A 25525-nucleotide genomic window follows, 5' to 3' on the forward strand; every position below is an offset into this window, starting at 1 on the left:
GTAAATATAAAACAAGTAAATTATATAGTACGATTATAAACAGCAATAAAATCATACAACACAGAGTTCTCTCTCTCTCTCTCTACTCAGGAGGCTCTACCCGATGAAAAATTGAGCTTGATATTTGTTGAGTGAGTTATTGATGCTTGCTGAAGTTGTTTTACATTTACTCTGTAACATTAGCCTGAAGGTAGTGATTCATATTCAGAATATAAGATGTGTGAATGGTATTTCACAATTCTGTGTGTATGTGTATCTGACAACAGCTCTCTCTATGCGAGCATTGACAGCACATTCACAACAGTTTTCAATTACGTCGTCAGCAGACCTTTATAGCCCCCAGCTCATCGACTTGTTTTGAACGTGTGCGGCGCTGGTTTGAACACAGAGAAGCACAGATGAAGTAGACACTATACTTTCAGCCCTGTTTCCCAACACATTCTCCTTGGCTGCTTACATACTGCCTTGAATTTGGAAATAAATTGCAAATAAAAAGGAGAGAATGAGAGCAGGTAAAAGGAAAAAGAGGCAATAAAGAAATAAAAACATTTACTCAGCAGTAAATGTGTAGAATTTTTCAGGCTTGACAATCATGAAAAAGGTCCTTTTGTGCTACAATGGGGACCATTGAGTCTGTGTGAGCATCAAAGTTGGCCCTCTTCCAGGGACCAGGTTTCTCTTAAATCCAGGAGAAGAAAAGAGGAACTGTTTCATGGAAGGAAAGGACACACACACACATACAGTAGTGTGTGTATGTGTGTGTGTGCGTGCTGCACTCTTCTTCTCCTTTTCTTATTTGCAGATCCCTGGCCAGAGAGCAGGATGCATCTTTTCAGCTGCAGGTGTTATTCCTGTATGACCTCATCTGTGCAGGCTACTGTCTCTATACCTGAAGCCCCTCAAGTGTACTCATACACACATATGCTTACAATGAACACCCAATTGTTGTTCGGTGAATGAGTGGCTCAGTTTTTGGAAAAATGTCATCTAAAAGAGGAGCGGAAGGATTTGCCAGGAGGTACATTGTTTCTTCGGTTATTTCACATGGAAGTAAATTGATATAATGGAGGCTGCAGAACAGGAGTGGTGCTGTTTTATGAGTTTGGGTAGTTATCATGGGATCTTGCACAACAGCTCCCAGGTATGTTCTTTGGCCAGTAGATGTGTGTGTGTGTGTGTGTGTGTGTGTGTGTGTGTGTGTGTGTGTGTGTGTGTGTGTGTGTGTGTGTGCGCTTGTTTGTTGGTGTGCATGCTGTTTCAATTCCCTACTTATAAACACATGGGTGGTCAGCCCTGGGTATTGTGTGGGTTTGCAGCTATTAGGATTAGACATGTGAGTCATCCACGGTTGTTAAATCCACTTACTACCTAAACCTGAGTGTTTCAATCGCAATCTTTATTTCCATTTTGCCTCTAGCTCGATGGAGAGATTCCAACTCATCTTGTACAGTAAAATCACACATTTAACAGCCCCATAAAAGATTGATTTGGGTGGTTGTGCGCTGTTGGATGTAGCTAAGAGAATCTGCTTTGGCTTACTAATCACATCACTGTGAAAGTGATGAAAATGCCTTAATTATTGAACAAATTATATTGTTTCGCATAGACACGAAGAGGCAAACACTTCGCTTTTAAGAACACACACACACACACACACAGAGGCAATATCACACCAATTACACCTGCACTTGTACCTTTGCTAACCTCTTATGTCAATCCTTTTTCTCTCAATTGAGTGAGCATAAGTTCATGACATAAGCATAATCTCCTCTTTGCCTGTCACCCTAATCCTTCCTTTCATAAACAAAACCTGGGGAACACCAACAACAAAAAGACAACCAGGCCCATTTTATTTTTTGGATATTCATTTAATGATAATATCACTTTTTCCACTTGTACAAATAAATTCACAGAATAAAAAAAAAGAAACAATGAATAAAAAACAAGGCACTTCCCAAAATAAACAGGGAAAAATTAATAACCACATTGAAACTCTTCAATGTATACTGTTGTACAGACAAATATTCCAGTTGCATTGCTAAATCGTCTTTTGCGTGAACTCTCAATACATGATTGTTTGTGTGGGGCTGTAAAGTCTACACTTGAAATACTGTTGGTAATTTGACAGAAATTCACAGATGTTTCTTTGGCGTGTTTGGTTCTGGGTAGAGAGGCGTTTGGGGCGTTAGATTCTTGTTGGCATGTGGACGCATAAAGGGGGTTAGCTGATAGCAACTTAATGTCTGCACAAGACAGAACATGTACTTGCACAATTACACACACAAAAACACACACACACACACACACACACACACACACACACACACACATACATGCACGCTCATGTAATAGGTTACTCCGAGTCCTTCTTTGCCCCTGTTCACATATTTGGATCTCAGCACACTGTCAACATAAAAAAACATTTTACTCCCACTTTGCAAGTTTCATTGTCCTCTACACAACAATATAAAGATGATGAACGTGCTGTCTGGGCTTCTCATAGTCTTGTTAGGTGTAAGCAAGCAAAACTGTGAGTGTACTTGCCAAAGAGAAATTGTGCACAGCATTACGCCTAGCAGGCTATTTTTAATCAAGGGAAACACAATACACAACCACTATTTGCTTTGCTTCTTTTGGGTCAGGAGAAATAGTAGGTTCTACATGAATTGTGGTCGAGGAATAACACAGAGTTTCCCTTACAGGGAAAATAAATAAAATATAAAGACTCTGAAGTTGTGTTTTGCTGTGGTGTACTAATGTGAGTGTTAACTGTAGTGGAGGCAAGCTCTTAACTGGTTGAAAGTCAGTGCATCGCTGAAACAGAGGGGGTCAACTGCTTTCCTCTGTGCCATTTGTAATCCCGCTTACCTTCTCCTTTTGTGATGCTGAAGCAGACTGAAGGCTTCCAAAAGTAGGAGGGGGATTTAGTCTTGAGTCTGTCCAGACTAACATCTACTTAGACTGTCTGACATTCTGGGGGCAAAGCCCTTTGATTGACTTTACTGGTACCAAACACGTTTTAATCTTCAAAGATTTAATCTCCTGCTTTGTCTGTTAGTCAAGAGAGGAGGGTAACTTGTAGGGGTAGAAGGCTGTTAACAGTCACAATGTTGCACATAAAACATTACAAAAAACAACATAGATATATAAAACTTACATACAAAAATCATGAGTTTTAGAGCCAAAATGGAAGGGCATTGCGTGAGCTATACCTCAGAGACCAAGTTCCGTGAAAATTGGTCTGGTTGTTTTTGTACAGTCCTGCCTACAGGCAAACAAGCGTGGTTGAAAACATAACCTGCTTGGCAGAGATAATAAAGAAATACAGGCATCAACAACAATTCTCTGACTTCATTTAGTGTCTTATCGTTCACTGACAGTGAGCACAGGTCCCTTTGGGATAGCACTGAGGAGTTATATGCAAAAGCAATTGCTGGAAGTGTTGTTGAGTGGCTGCTAGCACAAAGCCATTTAATGCACACTCTTATGAACAGGTAAAGCAGGGCATGAAGTCACTACGGGTATGTCCCTTGAGCCTTAACTTTCAGCCAATGACATCAGACTGTCTGCCTCAGCCTCAGTTGGCCTTTGACCTGCTGCCGACATCATGGGAGCGCCTGCCAATCCAGCAATGTGAGGGAAGAAACATTGTTAGAGCAGGATGAAACGTGAAATGGAGTAGAGGCACTTCAAAGTCCAAGCATGTTAAATCTCAGCTAAGACAAATGGAGGACATTAAGTCAAATATATGACCAGTCTCTACTTTGCTGGGTGGCTCGCTGATGTTGTGTGCCCCACTCTTACAGCAACATATCCTGGTCTCTGTATTTCACCAGTGGAAAAGCAGAGCCGAGGAGATAAAATCCCTCTTTTGGTGAGAATTGTGCTGAGCCAGATGTCAAAAGTAGGAAGGCTTGTGTGAAGACATATTTTTATTTGATATACAGTGATCCTGTAGTAGCAGCACCTCATATTCCAGATTGCCACTTTGGACAGCAGGTTCAGGGATCATAATTTGGCTCGGTTTTTGAGGCAGTGCCCCATTGTCTAAGCCAGCCTTTACTCCATCCAACTCTAGCTGAGGTGGTTCACAGTCTAGATCCAGGTGGCCTTTGGCCCTCTTCCTGCGGAAATAGCATATCACTCCCACTGCTGTTGCTATCAGCACCAGCAGTAGCAAGATCGCAATTGCAGGCACAAGCATAGTTGTCAGCTTCTTGTTTATGATTTGTGCTCCGGTGACACTGGCATTTTTCTCATCGGCCGTTTGAGCCTGAGTGCAGACACTATCTATGCCACTGGGGGCACCTAGTGGACTGGCACATACAGTGTAGGTGGAGTTGGGATTCAGGCCCCTGAGTCTATACTCTGGGTAGGTTGCTGGCAGACTGAGTTGCATTGGCCTGCGGTCTGGCCCTGAGAGATTGCGGTAGGTTAGACGAACTCCACGAATGTATGGTCGTAATTCAATGTAGCGATGGAGATCCAACAGGATTGAGGTTGACGTTGCTTGACGTGAGCTGATGTCTGGTGTATCTGCTGTGACAGTCACCATAGGGGTTTCTTCCTCAGGTGCTTGAGGTGCATTATTGTTTTGGAGTTCACAATACAGTCCAGAAGTGCCATGTGGACAGGTACATTCAACTTGACCATACTGGTCCAAACGACATGTACCTCCATTGAGGCAGGTGTGAGAGGGACAAAAATGCTGCTCCTCATCTGAGTCCATGCTGCTGCTACTTGGGGATGCAGGAGCTGGGGGCAATTGGTCATCACCATCATTTATTGTCGGGTCGTCACTAACCCCAGGGACTTGAATCGCTATTGTTGTAGTGGGGGAGGTAGTGAGAGGAATAGGAAGGGCAGCAGTAGTTTTCACAGTACTAGTAGTGACTGTAGTTGTGGTGGGACAGCCAAAATCCCTGTGCTCCAGTCTCTCCAGTACCTTTCCAGCATTGATCAGTGGGAAATGGCAGCGAGTCTCCTCTGTTCTCTCCAGGGTGATGCTTTGGGCTCTCAGCCATCTAGGAAACCACGCTAATGTGCAAAGGCAGTTGAAGGGGTTTTCTGCCACTGTGAGCTTTCTAAGGTGAGGTAAAAGCTGGGAAAACTCTTCAGGAAGACTTTGCAGACTGAGGCTACTCATGTCCAACTCCTGCAGCTCTCCAAGGTTCTGTAGGTCCTGAAATGTGAGAGGGCCCATCGGGTTTCCAGCGAGACTAAGGTATATCAACCCCTGTGTCTCTTTTAGCACTGGGGGGAAAGTCTTCAGTTCATTTCCCGAGATGTCCAGTTCATGAAGGTTCTTCAGACTACCAATCAGGTCTTTATTCAGACTGGTGAGCCCTACTCCACCTAATTTAAGTGACTCCAGATTAGGGGTCTGGAGGTCTGTGGGGCCCAAGTTGGGTAAGACATTGAAGCGAAGGTCCAGCAGCAGCAGTCGGGGCATAGAAAGGGCAGGCAAGGATGTTAACTGGTTACCCTGCAATTTGAGCTCCAGCAGGTGCTCCAAACCAATAAATGCTGAAGGGTGAATGGTCTTGATAAGATTGCTGTACAAATAAAGACGCTCAAGCAACGCCATACCCTGGAAGCATTGCTCTGAAATGTGGGTAATTTGGTTCGATGACAAGTCCAGGTTCCTTAAAGAGGTCAGAGGTTCAAACACCCTGTCAGGAAGTTCTGTCAGCTTGTTTTGACTGAGGTCTAGCATTTCTAGGTTCTCTAGACCATCAAAGTCATCAGTAGACAAATCCTCAATGCCGTTGGCAAAGAGGTAAAGGCTTTTTGTGGCTTGGGGTACTCCCAGGGGAATGACAGAGGAGCGTCTCTGGTAGCACAGGATGGATTCTGGTGGCGAACAGGAGCAGTCCTTTGGGCAGCTGGACAAGACGCCATCAGACAGGAGGAGGAGCAGTGAGGGCATCAGTGAAGTAAGAAAGACCCTCATGGTGCAGACTCCTTCGCTCTTCCTGCTCGGCCTGAAACAAGAGAACATATGAACCATCGATTACAATCAAACACTTCTGCCACTTGTATATCTGGCATTTGGAACATCCAGGTATCACATCCAGATGTCACTAGAAAGTTTATAAAATCTACTGCACTATGTAAAACATCTAAACAACTACCACACTAGAATAAGTCTGATATTGATTTGGTATGCAGTTCTTTAATATAATTCATTGAGTGGGATTAGTCCTGCAGCTTTAACTATGCATAGCCAGTGATCAAAGGCAGTCTTCTGTCACAAGGTCTCTCAAACAATGGGGCTACAGCCCTCACCTCAGACTTCAGAGGGAGTTATGCTTTAGTCAGGGAAAAGTTGACATAGTGGCGTCCTGCCACACTTTTCTGGCTGAAGGAGAGCTACATTCTTCTGTCAGTGATCTGTGAAATAGATAGTGCTGTGGGATTCCAAACCTATTGTTTCCTTCTGTAGGGGTCCTTCATATGGCTCTGTGTTCATGTGCACACTCACCCATATATTCTGTAAGAGTTTATGCGTGTTGGTAAACAAATGGTTTAATGTCTTAGCAGCTGGTTTATGGTGCATATAAACTGTGGTTGTAATGGGGGTCACAGTTAACCGTCCCCCCATGTTTATCAGACAATCCATAGCCTAGGAAACACACAGACAAACAGCAGCAATCAACAAATTCATCTTGTTTTCTGTTTTTGAGATGATGTACCAAGACTAGCGTACGTTTTTCTGTTTCTCAGAAGCCACCGAAACCATGAAAGGCATCAACCATGCCCTCTTGAGTGATTAAAAACAGTGCCCTAGAATCTCCAGTTTCAAATAACCATACCGTGTCAGCTTTGTGTGGCTGCATGTCTGCGATGCTGCACGTGGCCACACATCTGTGGATAATTTATTTTGTGGCGTTCTAAACTTAGAGAAGAGCTCTATTCTCTTACAGCTCGTAGCTGCTTCCCTGACCATAGAAATACAATAGTAATATGAATAACACTCTTTATGTATTGTCATAACACAGACTGACAGCCATTACTACTCGCCAAAAAGCTATCACTAATACAGCAAAATATACAGAAAAGGAGGAGATTAGATCATCAGAATATGTTACTGTGATTAAAACTCATTTCACCTGAGTCCAAGCTTTAGAAAACAAACACTCCATTAGAGTGTCAGCGCAGGACTTGAAAGGCCTGAAAAGGAGGGGAAAATGATGGAAGGGAGAGTGAGAGAGAGAGGAATGAGGGGAGATAAAGAAGAAACTACTTGCTGACAAGAGTCTGTGTGGCAGTTTATTATCAAGAGAAGTGGCCTTGAGGAGAGGCAACGTCTCTATCTGTTGACAATTTGTCTTCTTTTGACAGCATTCTCTCCCCCCCCCCTTTTTTGTTTTACTCCATGGGACCTGAATGATAACAATGTTTTGACTTTAATACTTAACAAGGCTTGTTGACCTGACTTGCTCTTGTCTTTATTGGTTGGCAGTATCCAAACTTGCTTCTGTTGGACTGAACATTTATTCCACCTTGTTACATGGTTTTCAGCTCATCTTTGATGTTGAGGGAGCTAATTTTAGGGCCTTAAATGGTGCACAGTAACCAAAATAAGAAGCCAATTATGTGTTACAGTTAAGTCTTGCAGATACAGACGCATACTGAACATTCTGTTCTTACATCGCTCACCTGCAGTGTTGTAGCCTGTTGTACTGTAAATTGAACAAAATTGCATTGTAACTTTCAACCATTATTTCCTTGTGAAGTAACAGGATACATGTATGTTTCTTTTTTATGCACTAAGTTTTTTTTTGCGTTTATTTCATAATCAAATAAGATAAAAACAAAAACCAATAAATGTTGCCAAATGGAAAACAAAATAATGTAGTGTTGCTGCAGCTTTATTACTTCTTTTACTTCTAGTCTCTTCTCTCTTACTCTATTTCATGAAACATTCTTTCTCTGTCTCTCGCTCTCGCTGTCCCTCCATAATAAAGAAAGAGAACTGCAGCAGTTGTGAGAAATTGAGATGAGGGATTTTAGGGGCATGGCAAAGAGGCAAAAGAGGGGCAAGTATCATCTCTTCGCTCCAGAGCAATGGCATTTATTTTCCTTTCAGCATACTTTCCTTTCTGCTTCTCCTTGAAATTGTAACCTCCTTGGAAAGATTCCTTGATATCTTATTTTCCCTTCTCTTTTGTGTAGACTAAAAGCAATCCTGGCATTTTGCTTGAACCCCACTGCCAACATATTACTCTTATCATCTGGATAATTCTTTCAGACAGGGCTCAAATGTTGTTCTGTGCAGTCAGACGCCAATAAATTGACCCAGATTAAACCCAGAGACTTGATTTGAACAATGCTGGTTAGCAAGAGGCTGCACCTGCTAACCCGGCAGTCATGCAGAAAGTTGAATATATTTAAATTTACAGTCGTTTTAGGAGAATTTTGTCCAGAAAATCACAATAACTTTAAATGGCGTTTCATAATCTGCACACATAGCCTGTAGGAATTTGCGTAAAGAGAGATTACATTTATATGCACGGAGTCGTAAAGGACTGCTTTAGTGGTGTGTGATAAATCCAAAGTATTGTATTTGCTCATGGGAGAAATAAAAGATTTAATTGTGGTAATCAATAATAGCTGGAGTCGTAATTTCAACAGTCAGCCAGAGCTGTTTTTAATAATCGCAGAAAAGAAAAGCGTGTTTCATTACATCTCTTAAACATGAAGAAGTGCAGATGGAAGAGGGGGAAAAGCAAGTGTGGCTGCCGTGCTGCATGTGTGTACAGAACAAGGGAAAACAAAAGGCTTTGGGAAGATAAACAGGAGATGAAGGGGTAGAGGAAGAATGGAGCAACAGCTGGAGCGCACGGAGATGGTTTTAGGGTTTCATTTCATCGCAGTGTTTGCCGTTGCTGGATTTCCGTTTCAGTGCAGGATATTACATGTGTCAAAAACAGTGTGTTGAACGCTGCCCGTTCAGAACAAACACTTTACTTTTTTGTGTGAAAGAAGTATCGTATGTATCTCAAGTGGTACAAAAATGCAGTCTCTTTCCTTTCCGGAGATTTTTGAGTATACGGGCCAGACATTGGTGTAAGGGTCCTGAGCCAGAATATACAACAACATCAAGGCAGAGGAGTGTAAGCTATGCACACAAAAATTAGAATATTTTTCTTAGAAACTGGTGATTCTACCGTAGCTCCCTGGGGCAGAATGTTTATTTGAATGTGCCTCATTCCAAACAGGCCAGTCACATCAGATAGCTTAGCAAAGGAGAAACTGTGGTGGAGGGGTTCAGTGAGGACTGCCAGATATCAGAGATAAATCAAAGCTCCATGTTTTCTCTCTGTTTGCGGCGTAAGTGACATCCACAGGTCTTATCAGTGCGTCAGATAGAGGAGAATCACGGCGTCGCTACAATACGGATCTGTAGTGTTTGGAAGTGAGTGCAGGTGGACGGGGGAGGGAGCGAGGTAGAGGGGAGAAGTAGTAGAAAGACAGGCCTGTCATCCAGGGCGAGGAGGAATGCCCCCTCCCATCTTCCCCTCCTCCTCCTGTCTTGAGTTGTAATTTCCTTTCCTCTCCCCTGTGCGCTTGTTGAGACATTCCTGAGACAGGCAGCAGCTGAGCTCCAAAAAAAAGTGTGATTGTCTATGTCACTGGTTTGGCATTTAGAGATTTACAGGAAGTTTTCAGGGCTGAAAAACAGACGAAAGATTGATTGAAGGATGATGCTACTTAAGATTAAAAACAAGAACTGGAGCATAAACATCTTTGTGACCAGATCCTTTACGTAACGGCAGTCCCTAACATCTGTCTTTTCATTTTGCTGCAGTCCAGGTCTGTGGCTTGTATTATAATAAAAGGTGATGGCTGATGAATATGTGAAGACGGTCCAGAAACATTGAGGGGGGGAAAAAAATGTAAAGAACATGGGAGCACCTGAGCACAGCATAAGCGCGGTCAACTTTTTGAAAAGAAAAAGAGGCAGTAAGAAAGAGGAGGGATTAAAAAAAGGTTTTGAAGATGAGAAGGACAAGAAAACACAAGTGAGGTAAGAGTGGAGACGAGGTGGATAAGACCTGGCTTTGGGAGGGTGAAGTGGGCTTCAGCAATTAAGCCCCAGCAGGCCAAGCATCAAGAGCCTTATCTTCAGAGACGGGCCAACACTGAGGGGTAATGAAGGGCACAAGTGTGTGTGTGCGTTTGTGCGTGTGTGTGTGTGTTGGAGTGGCAGGTCAAAACATGATTCATCTGTTCAGGCAAGAAGAGGGGCACCTCGCCAGGTCCACTGAGGGCTAAAGGTGCACACTGCAGAGTTACACACTTGTAGAAAATAATAGCGATCAGAAAAAGTGCAACAAATAAAGTTCAATAGTGGGAACAAACCACTACTTGCAGGGAATACTAGAATCATCATACTGGTGTAATTATATGTCTTTAAAGCTAAATTTCACCAAAAAAGTTTAATTTTCCCTTGAATTACTCACAAAAAGTCCCCCTTCACCTCCCTTGTATGACTTCTTGGTGACCCCAGAAGTAAAAAAACACCAGCCACTTATTTTTATGTTGAAGAAACCGACCATTAATGACAGCAATTCTGTGCAGAACATGTGTGTGCGAATTCTCAAATGCTTCGTCCAATCTGATCCTCATTTTCTTCAAAATCAGCCCTACGCTCAGTAATCAGCACTTTGATTTGAGCTTTAACAAGACAAATGGAACATTTCCACTTCACTGCAACCATTAACAAACTTACTTGAATTCTGGACTCACCAATGGGTCATGCATTGTTAGTTCAAGATACCCAGCAGTTACGAATTGATTGGCAAATTACATGTTTTAGTAAAATATTGCTCTATGGGTAATATTGAGCATTCGTGAAATGGTTTAGAGGAGATTTTCAAACTAAATCATTTCCAGTCATAACTGGTGGTAGAAAGATAAGTTGCAGAAATGAAGGCGATGAGTCAGATGTGAGCCGTATGACCCTCTCCTTTCCCATGTCCCTTTCTCCCCTCTCTATCTCAGCCCCTTCTCCAAATCTCGCACGATGAGAAGGGCCTCTCCTCCAAACATATCCCTATATTCCCATCCCCTTTGTATTGCCATCATCGTCCATGCCACAGCTGGACCCTGTTATCCATAATCCAGCAGGGTTATCTGTCAACATGACAAGAGGGTTCAAGTGCGACTGAGGTGAAGAAAAAGGAGATCAGCGTAGAATATCCCAGGATGAAAACATTACCAAAGATGAATCTCTGGAGAAAGAAAAAAGAAAAAGAGAAAATGTTCGTACTGAGAGGAGGCGCATGCAGCACGGCCGTGCACCTGAAAATGTCAACTATGTTAATGCAAGACTTTTGGAACGTGTGCAATGCTGTGAGGTATTTGCTCGTGACATGCGCTTGGTAGCAGGTTGTACCTGTTGAACAAACTACATTAGAATATGTGTGGATCAAAAAAAAAAAAGGAATGGGCTGTGCTTTGACATGTGAGCTAGCTGGATAAAATATGTAAAACCAGCCAATTATAACATGGAGAAAAAAAAACATTTGAAAATGTTCTCTACGTATATCAAGGTCCATCAAGCTGGCAGAGCTCAAACACAGACAGGGAGGAGGCGGATATGTGGAATGAGAAAAGGATGATAGTTTTACTGTCTGTCGTTGGTAATACTCATCATAGAGCCACAATGTCATTGCTATGCTTTGTAGTGGTTGGAAAAGGGATTAGGAGCCGCAGTAGTTTTACAATATACTCCACAAACAAAGATTTACAACTGATTTCAGGCTGACCACAAGAAAAAACAATGTAATAGACACATCCAGGCAGTGCTGACTGACTGCGAACAGCCACTTAATCACAGGCAGGGTCGTGTCTCCTCAACGCACTTGACTTCATGCCTTACATTGTGCGTATCTAAATGAGCCACTAAGCACCTTATTATGGCGTCCCCTTTCATGTCGGGATTTATGGATTTGACCTGCTCTGCTTCTAAGGACATCGTAAGGCACTACCATTAGAAGCTGCAGCTGGAGGACTTGAAAGAGAGAATAATATAAAGTCCAGGGGTGACTGCAACATTAGAGGAACAGTAAAACATCACATGAACAATGTAAATTTACTGCACTGTAGCCAACTCAGTGTTTGATTTACTGATCTACTGCTCCACATCAGTATTTACATTTTCCCTCCCGCTTCCATCTTTGTAAGCTTAAATACGCCGTGTTTGATCGTCAAATATTAACTCAAAGTTGGGAACTTCAAAGGCACATTGTCACTCACCTGCCTTTTTTAATTTGAACAAAGACAAAAAAGTTCATTGAGCGGTAAGAAAAGGATGAGGTCAGAGGTCAGATTAGTGTTTCCACTGCTGCTCAGCGTTCTGTGTTCTCTGTTATAACTATGACCCAGACAACACAGGTAACAGGCCCTGTCTGACACCGGCACACACCCAGCTCCGGTTACACACACCTGAAGCTTGCCGGCCCTTCGTCTCCACAACAAGTGTGTCGTCGCTCCTGCAGGGCGACTTGAAATCTAAAACCTTTTGGAGTGTGTCTGAGTAAATGGTGCGAGATTTGTGAAAGTTCTAGTGAGTAGCTCCAGGCTGAGTAGAGGAGAGAGGACGGAACAGAAACAGGCAGACGTGGGCGGCCGGGTGGCCAAATCAGAGCAGAACAAGATCTTTGAAGCAGTCTAGCTTCACCTAATCTGAGCTTTAAAACATAGAGGTCAAGCACTAAAAGTCCAAAAGGAAATGTAGCGTTTCCTTTTGCATGGCTGAAGGATATGAGGGATGTTGCTGCTTGATTGCGTGTTTTATAAAGAGCTGAGGTAGGTCTCCTCCTCACGTCTTGTTTTGCCCGGTGAGTGACGTCTCTCTGTGCTGTCTTTCATCACGGCCCCCTACCCTGTGATCTCTGGGGACAGAGAGTCATCAAGGTCATTTCTGAGGGACATGCAAGCATATCTGTCTGGGATCTCCACCATGGGATTCTCACATTACACAGTCTAGCACTGACAACACCGGCTTTCATCTGTTTTCATGTTTCCTTGCGGCTTCTGAACCCACAACTTTATACCGGTCAGTTATCTTTAACAAACATCTCTTATGGCAGCTCTTGTGTCGCTCAGCCAGTCAACGAACGGACCGTTCCATGTCTATCTTTGACACATCACTTGCAGTCAAGTGGAGTCTAAAAACCTCTTTGTGCCACTTACTTTCTCTAATTTAACAGCAAACTACAACATTGCAGAGTCCAAAAGTTCTACATCGTCAGTAAATATAACATCCCAGTGTCACAACAATAGGACTCCCTCTGAGCATTGGCTCGTGCCTTCATATCCTGCCCACACTCCTTCCCAGAATCAGAACTACATTGTTCCATCTGGCCCAGTGACCCTGAACACTGTCTTATACTCAGAGTTTTTGTCTTCTTGCTGGCCGGCGCAACCAAAGCAAACCGGTCGAAGTTAAAAAAGACCACATTTGACATTCTTTAAAACTCCCGAGAGATGCCAGTGTGGGCATTGTCTCCGCTATATGTGTGTCCTCGTGGTTTGAAGTGGCTTGACGAACCAGTTTTATCAGTAGGCCACAAGCCTGGAGTAATGTGAACATGCCAACTCGCAGCCTTCTCTACTGACACGTGTCCCACCTCCAACATTACCGCGGCTCTAGTTTCTTTACCTGGTCGTCTGATAACAGGAGACTCATCAATGAAATAAATGTTATTTTGGTGGCATATTTAATATTTCAAGTGTAGATGAGTGGACTAATATATTTTGAAATACAGGAAGAATAAATAAATGGCAATAAGAATCAATAAAAGCAAAACAAGAAGTGAGACAAAAGCGAGGCAGAAAAGACAATGCCTACACAAAGGCACACATTCTGCAGGCGTCAGGTCACTAGCTAGTTTAGCTAGGTATCAAGTAAATGATTGTGTGCCTCATTATTACCATTCAATCAATGAACAGAGGGTGGGAGCCTCTATCTTATTGAAGCAAGAAAGACCAAGCACTTCTTGAACGCTGGCTGATGACAGCCGCGCCACTTTTGTCCTTTGCTACAGCAGCATTGAAATTGTAGCTCAACTGAAAGAGAGGGTGTGTCAGACGTTGACTGACTGTAGGACTGCCTGCTTGGCGTAACAGTGTTTCACAAACACACACATACACACACACACACACACACACACACATTTACTCTTCTCTCTGTATTAACAATCCATAAATACCAAAAAACAAAACAAAAACAAGCTCTCTGCCCTACACATTTTGTCCTATGCACTCCTTTGCTCCATCTCTCCCCTGCTCACATTTACCTGATACACACGTTGCATGTACCTGGTAAAAGCATGTATGGAATGTGTTGAAGGCACATCTCCTAAATGTGCAACAATAACCCCCGCGGGGGGCCTCATGGCAGCCTTCATAGTGCTGATTAGGCTGAAGACTCGCAGCTGAAGGCTAAAGTACTGAGACTGTAAACAGAAACATAGGGAACAAGGAAACAAGTCGCCCATGTTTCATCTTTCATTAGCAAAGGCTAGTTTTTATAATTGATGTATTTTCGATGTTGGGACAACGAGAATGACAAAGGCTTTTACTGCCTCAAATTTAAGTGATCAAATTACTAAATGATACGTACATGTAAATGTAGAAGACACTCAGTTTGGTGCAAGTGGGATTTTACTATTTACAACTATTTTTTAATGCACTCTAACATCCATCTTAGGGCAGGCCTTGTGCAGCGCTACCTGTTTTTCAGGCCCCCATCTCCTCCTTCTCCTTTTCCAAGAGTTACCGTTTGTGATTTTTCTAGTCAGTCTGCCTCGTGGGCTTTCTCTTTTAGAAAAAAAAAAAAACACCTCATACAAGCGCCACACACACACAAGTTTAACGGAGTACTGATGCTGATAAGGATGTCGTAAAAGAATTTATTATGAAACTTGCTTGTGTGGTAGTGTGGCAGAAGACTTTGCCACCCTCCATCACTGACATGCATCTTCTCCGAGGCCTCGGATTGTAATTGCTACCTCCATTGTGCAAACTTCAGACTCTTACAAATGCAAAAAAAAAAAAAAAATGTGGCAGAATTCTGTCACCCAACATCAGTATTTCATCCCTACTTTGATAATTAAACCGACCCGCATACCCTACCTGTGCCAGCCACTGACTGAACAGGTGGGCTCTGCTTTCTTGGATTGTGTAAAGACGTCCGTCAGCAACAGTCTATTAAAACATCATCACTGACCTTCAGCTGCACAATTTGCCTGCAGCGGGTGGTCACCACAGCAAGACTCCTCACATCCAACACAAACAAGGCGAGGAAGGGGAGGAGGGGAAGCTGAGGTGTAAACAACTCATCCCTCTGTGGGCTCCCTTTTAACTTTAGGGTGCAAGTGGGCACTGTAGACTCCTGAACCCAAAAGTGATTTACAAGGTATTGCAAGTGCACTTCTTTGAAATTCAACGAATGAAGATGACGTGATCTGCTATCATTAGTTTGTATAAGCCGGGCTAAGCAGAAGAGGTAGAACCATTTATTTCACTTGTTTACAGGACAACAACACTTAATAACTACCAGGCTAGACTAGTCGACGCCTACTATCAGAGGTGGGTACTACAGGCAAACATCCTTTAGTGACCTATCCATTAGCCACACTGTCAGAGACCCAGGGACAACATGACGGACTGCCACAGAGAGAGAGAGAGAGAGAGAGAAAGAAAGCAGGAGGAGGACTAGTGAATGACACTTTGTTATTGAATCCAGGAACAACAGTTTGTCTAAATGCAGACCAGTCTGTTTGCTCTCATCAACACATCCGTTCCAACACGTCAGTAAGTGTGTACAGTAGATGCCTGAGCTGGCTTGTAAACCACAGAACAATGCCTACCTGTGTTTGTGTGTGTGTGTGTGTGTGTGTGTGTGTATGTATGTGTGAGTGTGTGTGTGTGCGTGTGCGCGCGCAGGCTTCTCGGCTCACCCGTGCGATATGTGCTTGCGAGGTAGAGCACATCATGGAACACCCTTGTTTGCTCTTCTGTGTTTTCTTTTTTGGTTGAAATATGAAAATAACAACCGACAATTATAATTTATCTGTGTGTTACTTAGCGCCACACAGAATGAGGGAACGTTATATCACACGCACACACACACATATTTTAGTGCATATTCATACACTATATGTAGGATGGGCAGGAATGTGTTGTCAACACAAAGGCAGGTAAAACACACACACACACACTTAATGTCACTGTGTTATGTTTCAAGATAGTGTGTGCAGCCTTTGATGTTTAACCTCCAGGATTTAGGGAGAAACAGAGCTTGTGTGTATGCTGACACTGAAACACTGGCTACATGGCAAATAATTTACAGCAAGCAAGCAGATACATCATCCGCAAATTCCTCAACCTGAGGAATCTGTGTGCGTGCGTGAGTGCGTGCATGTGTGCGTGCATGTGTGCGTGCATGCGTGCGCACGTGTGTTTTTTCAATGAAAGTCAATAGCAGAAGAAGAACTCCACTCCTGTGTTTTCCCTGCGGAAGGCCGGGCTGCTCAAACAGAGCTGGAGAGGTTGTAAGGCAATTAGCAGGAGTAGTGGTGTGCATCCAGAAGCCAAAGGCTATGGTCTCAGCTTGTGTGTGTGTGTGTGTGTGTGTGTGTGTGTGTGTGTGTGTGTGTGTGTGTGTCTTTACGAGCCCACACAGTCCCAGTCACAGCTCACTGACAACTACCACAGCACAGGAATGAAGCAGGACAGAGGGTGAGGGGTTGGGTGCCATGTGTAGATGTAAAGCAGAGGTTCTCAAATTGAGGCTCAGGTACCCCCTAGGGGTCTTTGGGTTTGTCACCAAAATGAGGATCAGTTGACTTCACTTTTATGTACGTGCCTGTGCTTTCAGAAGCCTTTTAAAATCATTTAAAGACATTAATTCACATACATCACTGATCTGGGCTTGATTTTTTTTTTTTTAACCAACAGAAATTGAGTAATCAGACTAAGTATTAGACTAAGAGTAATAAGACTGTTGTCTTAATATCTTCTTAGGTTTTTTTGTTGTTGCTCATTTCCTAACCCTTCTCTTTCAAATTTGTGCTGGTGCTTATTTCCAGGTGCCTTCTTTCTCATTTTGTAATATTTTGTAATATCATGATAATGTTTCCATCTGTTGTGATAGAAATTAAGTAAATTTGCTATTAAAAACAAATCACCAAAAACTATTAGCAGGAAAAACAAACCTTAAAATTTGCAAAATATATAATTTAAGCCTACAGCTAAATTATATTCATTAATCATAACAATCAATGTTAAATATGTAATACTGGACTTCTTGTGTTTAAATGCCTCAGAGTCATTTGGGGGTCTGGAACATGTATTTGCCAACCGCCTGACACAGAAAACACAGCCGGATGGGTGTTTTCCACCGACAACAAAACATGAACTACGCACTCTGTCACATGCGCGTGCTCAATATTTGTTGTTTGTTTAAAAATTCACTCGTAGTTCTGTATCTGTTCAAATCAGATGCAAGCGGGGGACTCTGCAGCTCATACGTGTCCCTCAGCTCCTCGGTTTCTGTTGCAAAAATGCGCACTGCAAAACTGCACTTTGTTCACTTCATATCGTGCGCTAAACGCAAGGTCAAACTGGATTGAGAGTGGATTTGTTAATCAGCCAGGCATGGTAAACTCCAGACTTCTTCCATTCTCTTCTTTTCTTTTCCCTCCACTGCCTCACTGTAGCTATTAGATGTGTGTGTGCGTGCATGAGTGTGAGTGTGTGTGTGTGTGTGTGTGTGTGTGTGTGTGTGTGTGTGTGTGTGTGTGTGCGTGGGTTAAAAAAAGAGTCATTCTTTTTCTCCTGCCAGTCTTGTTAAGAGGCTCAGAGTTGTGTGAAAGGACCCTATTGAGGAAGCCGGGTTAACATTGTAACAACCACCAGCAGCACGTGGTTTGGGTTTCTGGATGCAAATATTCAAAGGAGTGTATTATGACGCGTGTCGACCTTACAACATTTGCTTATGTGCTCTATCGCAGGCCTGATGAAAAACTATCCCTGATGTTAACAGCGTGTTTGTATTATGCTAACTGGCCCCCGACATATTCATAATTACACAGATTACAAATAAAACTGTCGGATTAAATTTATTGCCTCACTCACCCAGTAAAGACACTTCCTTTTTACTCTTGCTCCACTTTGCCTTGATTTCGGGACTTTCTTTTCCTCCTGGAAAAAGAACAACAATCTATTAGCCAAATATTTTGCAGTATGTTTTTGACTTCCTTCCACTTGAAAAAAAAAGTTTTTTGTTTTTTTTTAAATCTACTCCCTTGCCATACATTGTTAGCGACCCACGAGCACTAGAGGAAGTTATTTTCTTGTTAATTGGTTGGCTTCCAGCTGTGTGCGGGAGGGTGCTGAGGGCTGGCAGGCCGTGTGGCAGCTGAAGAGGATGACAGAGCGGGAGTGGAAGAATGTAGGCCGACCACTCTCCAATCTGTCAGCTCCTTGTCGTGTGCTGTCAGCCCCATCAGCATGGCCCGTGTGTGTGTGTGTGTGTGTGTGTGTGTGTGTGTGTGTGAACTGTTGACTCCAGCATGACACAGTCACTTCTCGTTTGCACCCCCATATGCTGAGCTTAGTTTACAGCACGGTTTCTGGAGTGATCTCGAAGATTAACCTACCAAAGCTGTTTGGGAACAAGACGGCGCCTCAGGTGGCCAACCGACGGCGTTGTAGCTGAAATTTCAAGCAGTAGGATGCTTTTCATTTCAATGTCCATTTCTTTCTCTGTCTGTACTTGAGCCCGCGTTCGCCACAGCATGAATGTGACGTGAACTTGCATTTATTACTGTTTGTGCGATGAAAGGATGATAAATACGAATTGCACATTTCACCACAAAGTGACCTCATGACAAATGTTTTATTAAAGCAAGACTCCCACATGTCTTAATGGAACACATTAGTGGTTACTCATGTACTTCGGATTAAAAGAATAGTCATACATCATTGTGGAGAGATTATAAAGTACCTCCTAAACTGGCCCCCGAGCTTAACTATACACCTATCAATGCAGCCCGACATGCTTTAATGTTTAGATCTCTTCTTCCAACAACAGTTTGCTGACAAATCCAGATTTTAATATGTTTTTGGCGGGGGAGGGGGATTAAAGTTGACTTATTATAACCCAAGGGTTTCCAAATGTCATGATCCGCACTTTTTTAAAAGCGTGGTGAAGAATATGACATTTCTGGCTATAAAAAGATAACGTGGATAAATTGGGCTGAGCGTCAAAAAAAAAAGCCCTGCCGAACGGCTGTGTCACGATCACAATTTGCACCATTTGGTCCAATAACAATTGGAAAGTAAGAAGAACCACAAGATTAAATTATTTATCCACAATGAAGTTAGTGGAGGGCTAACCAGAAGTAGTCATAGCGGCCGTGGCCAGTAAAATTGTGGTTCAATTACTTATTTTTATACTTCCATTTAGGGAAGTATAAAAGACCTTTAATTAAATTATGCATCAGAATTCAAATTAGCAGAGGGCTAACCAGTAGTAAGTAGTCAGCTCTTGGACTTGAATGTAACAGATGTTAATTTTTTAAATGAAAATATGATGCCAGTCAGCTTTAATGTCTGATTTTAAAATCAGGTCCCATAGCAGCGAATAGACTAAACCTCCTATGTTGTTGTTACTATTAAGCCGGGTTTTTTTCCACCATGTTTGCTAAAGCTTGCCTCTGGGTGCCTCGAGTCTTATTGTGTAACACCTGAAACCTGACTTTATCTTTGAAGGCATCTCTGAGTCATCCTGTGGCACACACTTTCTTGCACACGCAGCGTTCACTACTGAAAATAACCTCTCACAATCCGGCACTCCGTGTGTTTATTTGTCTGTTTGTAGGACTGCCGCACACAAAGGCATGTTGCACATGTTTTGGGGTTATTTGCATACATTATTATGTCTGTATGTTCATGCAGCGGTGGGTGATCATCTTGTACAGGGAGTGGAGTGCTCACCCCCCCGCGGTAAGTGTGTCGAGGTCACTGGTCACTGAGCCGCCCTCTTGGACGAGATTGCTTTCAACTCAAAATAGATGCAAATCGTTGTTGCTTTCTAGGCTTCTTGTACAAAACAATAATCCTGTCTTGGTTTGCTTTAATAGCTCATTCTGCCTCTTTGGTCTTTAATTTGTGCCGACCAAAACATTAGCAGCACTGAACCTGATTTCTCTTCTCAACATTTATTGCTTTACTTTCATATTTGTTCTCTTCTGAAGGGACCTATTTTCGTCAGCCATTCCCTCATTGCTTTTTTTTTTTTTTAAACTGCTGATACTTTTCCGCTGTTTTGTCCACTATAATTTTCTTTCTTCCTCTCTGCTCATCTGTTAAACATAAAGATGGCCTCAGCCTTCTTCTGCTCAGCCCCCCCCCCCCCACACCATCTCTCTCCTCAAGGCAAATCCATGCTGCACATTCTGCTGTAAATGTCACAACTGCTTTGTCGTGGCAATGTCTAAAACTAGTGTACATTTCTCAGTCCGATGCATAAACACCGACAAACACTTTTCTTTGCTGCGCTGTTTGAATTTTTTAATGTGACACTGCAAGTCCTGCTAGCAGCAAGCTGTGACTTGTGGTGATGTCACAACCGCTCGGCTGTTGATCGGCACCGTGAGTGATTGACATTTGGGCTGATATGCAGTAGCTTTTGGACATGAACACGCACAGATCTTGGCATACGTGACGCTGCCTTGGGCTCGCTCCCAGTGCAACGACAATGGCAGTAGATAACAACGCTATTTATGTTCCTGGGTGTGACGGATATAACCATTGAGGGAAAAAAAAAAAACCTGATTCAGGGAGGAGCTGCATACGTGTTGTCTTGGCGGTGCCTACGTCGAGTGTGTGTCAATGTCACAGCTCTCTGTTGGGACATTTGGTGACCCAGAGGTGAACGCACACACAAACACACACATGCCCTGTGTTAGCTCACATATTTACTCTGCTGTCTTGTCACTCTATTCTTATTTGGAAGAACATGAATATTACATGTCATCGGTCATTAAGAGCAAGTTGTTAAATATTTAACCTTCTTCTCAAAAGATCTGTCTGTACTAGATCTGCTTTTGGTCAACCAGTACAGGGGTGTGTGTGTGTGTGTGTGTGTGTGTGTGTGTGTGTGTGTGTGTGTGTGTGTGTGTCCTTTGCTCTAGCCCAGTAAGATCTGGTTCAAGGCTCATTTCCTAATTACAGTGCTGGCCAAAGCTAATTACAACCTTAGATTAAGAGCTGTTTCTCTCTCTTTTTTTTTTTTTTTTTTTTTTTTTTTACAGGCCCACTGAAATGCAGCAATTTGTGGTGGCTTTCTGGGATGCGCATCCTCCCTCTCATCCTCTCTTTCTCTCTCTCTTTCTCTCATACTGCCTCTCTCGCTCAGTACTTCACTACAGTTGGTTTAGGAATTTAGGGGATTTTTTTTGGGGCTTTTGCAGAGTTTCCAACCAAAATGAAAGTTGAAAAACTATGTTTAATATAAACTAAAGTTTGAAATGGGAGTTTGCTGAATGTTATATTTGATTCAAAAGGTCACGGACCTGAAAAACAGACAAACCTATAAAATCCGAGCATGTGTGAAGATGGAAACCAGCATTTATTTGGGGTTAGAGCTCACGCCGGGCCGCTCCAAGTGGGCAGATCCAGTCGCATGCACGCGCGTGTGTGTGTGTGTGTGTGTGTGTGCGCGCGCGTGTATTTACTTAAGGTTTTGAAGTGGTTCCTCTGAACGCATCATTTGGCTGCATCTGCGAGCGCTTCTTCAATTTAGCTTGGCCAGTATAGGAGCTGGGGTTTGCCTCTGCATACGGCTGGGTCAGCATGAGGCTGAAGGCTTTGAAGCCAGGAGGTTTTATTAAAGACGTAGCTCGAGATGGAGGTTGCAAAAAAGGGACCCCCCCCCCCACACACACACACACACACACACACACACCACAGCTTAGCAGCACCTGACGCTGCTGCGAGCTGATGGAGGAGGGGTCTGTATGTCTTGACTTTTCTCTTACGGACTCCTCCATAATTGTGATAAGACCATGAGGGAACCAAACACACACACACACACACACACACACACACACAAATTCCAACTTTCTGCCCTGTCGACTCCCCTCTCTCCACCCGCTGCGTGAGTGCCCCTCTCTTGTCCTTTCCTCCTTCGTACCCCACCTCCTCTCCCTTCCCCAGGCCTCCTCGCCTCAGCACCTGACTTTTAACCATCTAATCCCTCTGATGGAGAGGATGCTCCAGGCACTGGCCCTAATGGGCGTAAAGCGGAGCGGGAGGGCGCTATTGAGGACAATGCAAAAAGCCTCTCAGTTTAGAGGAAGAGAAGTTCAGTTTAAAGGAATGTGTGGCCAGTCAGATAAGGAGAGCTAAGACTTTGAGTGTGTAAAATCTGAAAATAAATAAGTGGGGGGAAAAAAAAAACATTGGAGGGATGGCACCCAATCACTGGTCAGATCTCCATCAGCATATTTTTAAGGCGCATTTTAGAGAATCGCACTAGAAAAGGTTGATTGAAATTTCACAAAAAAAACAAGTTTACGCTCAATTGAGTTTTTGTGTGTCTGTGTGTGCATGTATTTTTTGTGTGCAATATTTCCACAATTTTCTTGTAATTCGCCTGACAGTTAAAGGGAAACACACCTGCAATCAAAAATTCTTCCATTATAAAACCTGATCGTCTTCACCTTATGCTTTCCTTTATTATCCACGCAGGAGGACAAGACACACGCATGTTCTTTGGGGGGGTAAACCTCTGAGTGTGCATGTGCGTCTCACTTACTGCTCATATCAACACACACAGTTGCACGTGTTCCCCTTTATCACTATTCCAACAAGCCTTAGCCTCTCTCATCCCAGGTAAGAAGACCTCCACCCTGCTGGGACGCCTCTCATCCACCTCCTCTAGTTCAGTGACAGATGTGTCAGCACTGGCAAAGTAGCTGTGGAAACACCAAGAGGCTGCCGTTCTAGAGTAAAACGCAGGAGCAGGAAGTTTGAACGCGTGACTCCACTACACCCCGATGCACTTTTGCATTCTTAAACGTGCCAAGCTGCACACACAACCGCTCTCTTGTGCTATAAATGCTTCCAATCTGTGGCTGAAACATTATTGAAATCTTAATAGGCCTCCTGCGGCTGACCCCGCTGAGTCTGCTGGCCTAATATAAACCAATTACCACCATTATATACTGTCAGTGACACGGTAGCTTCTCCTGCAGCATAGCGACTGTCTGTGAGGAAACACATGGTGAGGAAACAAGCTGCACACCAGCGTACGGGGTTAATAGCGGGGCTGTTGGAGTAGTTTACGCCGCCTGTTTCGCCCCTGGGAGAGATTATGCGATTTTCCGTGCCTGTTTGTGGGGGCTGTGTAAAAGATGCTAATCTGACTGAAAGCTTGAGGGATCACGGTCAGACGACTGTTCTTACATGAATCAAGTGTCTCAAACGAAGGCACATCGACGGTTTTGTTATTTCGAACATGGTCTTTATTTTCCTATTTGGCTCTGGAGGCTACTGGTTTTCCTTCAGGAGTTTGCAGTGCAACTTGACACAATAAATTATCATAAAATTTGAGCGTTTCCGTGCAGAGTTTTGCGTACGTGACCTCTGCAACAGAGCGTGCATGTAATTGTAAGGTTAAATTTAAGTCTAGAAGCTTCTGCTGCCATTTTTTTTGTTTTGTTTTGGGTTTTTTGGTTGTTTTTTTAATTGAAAAACGGACCTAATCTGGACGGATTCCTTGACATCTTCCTTCCATCTCTCCTCCATCTAAGCCAGAAAGTGTCTCTTTTCATTGGATCTTTACGATGTGTTTCATCTCTCTCATCTCACAGTCTGAAGAAATGTGATGTCACTGCAAATTCTGTGTGTTGCTTCTCTCACATGTGAGCCAAAGTTTCATTTCTCTCCGTCTGCTCTGCACCGAGCCCAAATCAATCTGCCTCTGGAACTTGTCCATATTTCAGTCAATGTCAGAAGAGGTATTGGCCATGTTGAGGTAATAATAAGGAGAAGTTGACAAAGCTGAATATGTTCTTCTTGAGGTTTCATCTTGTGGAGTGTAAACCTTCATCTGATACAATTACTGTCTTTGTTTCCATCAATAGTTTATGTCAATACCAGATAATAAGATAATGAATGTGTTTTTGACATCGAACCACAAGTGGTTTTATTGTTTTACCTTCCACTTGTCTCCAGATGATCTGGTTTCTGACATTAAACTGTAACTTTGATCTCAACTCAGCGTCCTGATGAACTCTCTCTCTCTCTCTCTCTCTCTCTCTCTCTCTCTCTTTCTCTCTTTCTATCGTGGGAGGTTTCCTCTGTGTCGCTCCAAGAACAGCTGTGCGGTGAGCGGTGAGCGCGGCTCGGTGCGGTCTAGACGCTCCGCTCGGCCCCTGCGTGCTGGACGGCGTCCTGCGGTCCAACACCAGGCCGCCCCATTACCGATCCGACGGCTCCTTCTGAGTCCGAGCTCTTTTTACGCTTTTTTGACTTTGTTATTGTCAGTTTTAGGTGATATGAAGTGTAAAAAAAAAACAACAGAAAAGAAATAGGGTCTCAAAGCAGCGCTGAGCCTGAGTGCGTCCACTAGTGGAGCGATCATTTAGAAGTTTGTATAGTTTGTGTGTTTTTGGAAGATTTGCATGAAGGCGCTGTCACACGTGTCTTACGCTGCAATCACTACTCACAAAACAACTCAAGACTGCGTCCGCTGGCTTATTTTTTTGTTTAAAATAAAATTTTAATGCGCCGCATTTAGTCGTTCATTTATCAAAAAGCGACGTTATCCCGATGGAGGATTTTGTGTTACTGAATAAATCCGGTTTCGACATTGTTTTACGCTCCTTGATCCTAGACCGAGCTCTAAAACCGGGTTTTAAAAGTTAAAGCAGGAAACTCTTACCCCTGAAGCTGCGAGCGCAGTCGCGCTTGTGTCCTGATCCAGTGAGCCGATAAAACTCCAGACCTCGTTGATTTCTTTATACAAAAAAAAACAAAAAAAAAAAACATACAGACACATTCAAAAGGGCTTCATCAACCCCTAAGAGAAATACACCAGCCTCCACCTAGAGGAATGCGCTCAAGTGCAGACTCTCTGCACAAAAGGCGCTTTATTGGTGAACTCCAAAGGAGAGTGGAAGCGGAGGGATGGGAGGGGCGAGACGAGGCGAGGCGAGACGCGCCGCGGCAGCGTAGAGCAGCAGGCGGCAGCTCACCTTGCCTCTTGGCTGAGTCGAGACATTCCTGCCCCCTTTCAGCTCGCTATAACTTAATGCCTACCTGCACTACCTGTTTGTTGCGAGACTCGCGGCTGCGGCAGAAGTAAACACGTTCATTACTCCAAGAGAAGTGCAGGTAGACGTAAAAGTAAAGAAGCACAGGCTATGAAACAAACTCAGAAGGATAGAAAAGTATTCAGTCTTCACTCTTTTCTTTACTTTTAACTTTTGTCATT

General features: G+C 43.4%; 2 protein-coding genes across 3 annotated transcripts in view; one reads left to right on the top strand and one right to left on the bottom strand.

Moving 5' to 3' along the window:
* The window catches only part of coro7 (coronin 7), a 115005-nt gene that overhangs the window by 54462 nt on the left and 35018 nt on the right, over positions 1-25525 (top strand). The window lies entirely within an intron of this gene.
* On the bottom strand, positions 1766-25198 carry vasnb (vasorin b). Its single transcript, XM_086185599.1, has 3 exons — positions 24974-25198; positions 18157-18222; positions 1766-5984 (listed from the first exon to the last, which is right to left on the bottom strand). Exon 3 carries the CDS (start codon positions 5951-5953, stop codon positions 3899-3901), a length of 2055 nt encoding a protein of 684 aa, XP_086041725.1. The 5' UTR covers positions 5954-5984; positions 18157-18222; positions 24974-25198; the 3' UTR covers positions 1766-3898.

This window comes from Aulostomus chinensis, chromosome 18 (genome assembly GCF_037954235.1).
Source record: "Aulostomus chinensis isolate RoL2024-O1b breed Wild chromosome 18, RoL_Achi_v1.0, whole genome shotgun sequence".
Classification (NCBI taxonomy): Eukaryota; Metazoa; Chordata; class Actinopteri; order Syngnathiformes; family Aulostomidae; genus Aulostomus; species Aulostomus chinensis.

Excerpts from the sequence above, each read along its gene's own strand:
- vasnb (XM_086185599.1), bottom strand. The coding sequence starts at position 5,953 with ATGAGGGTCTTTCTTACTTCACTGATGCCCTCACTGCTCCTCCTCCTG.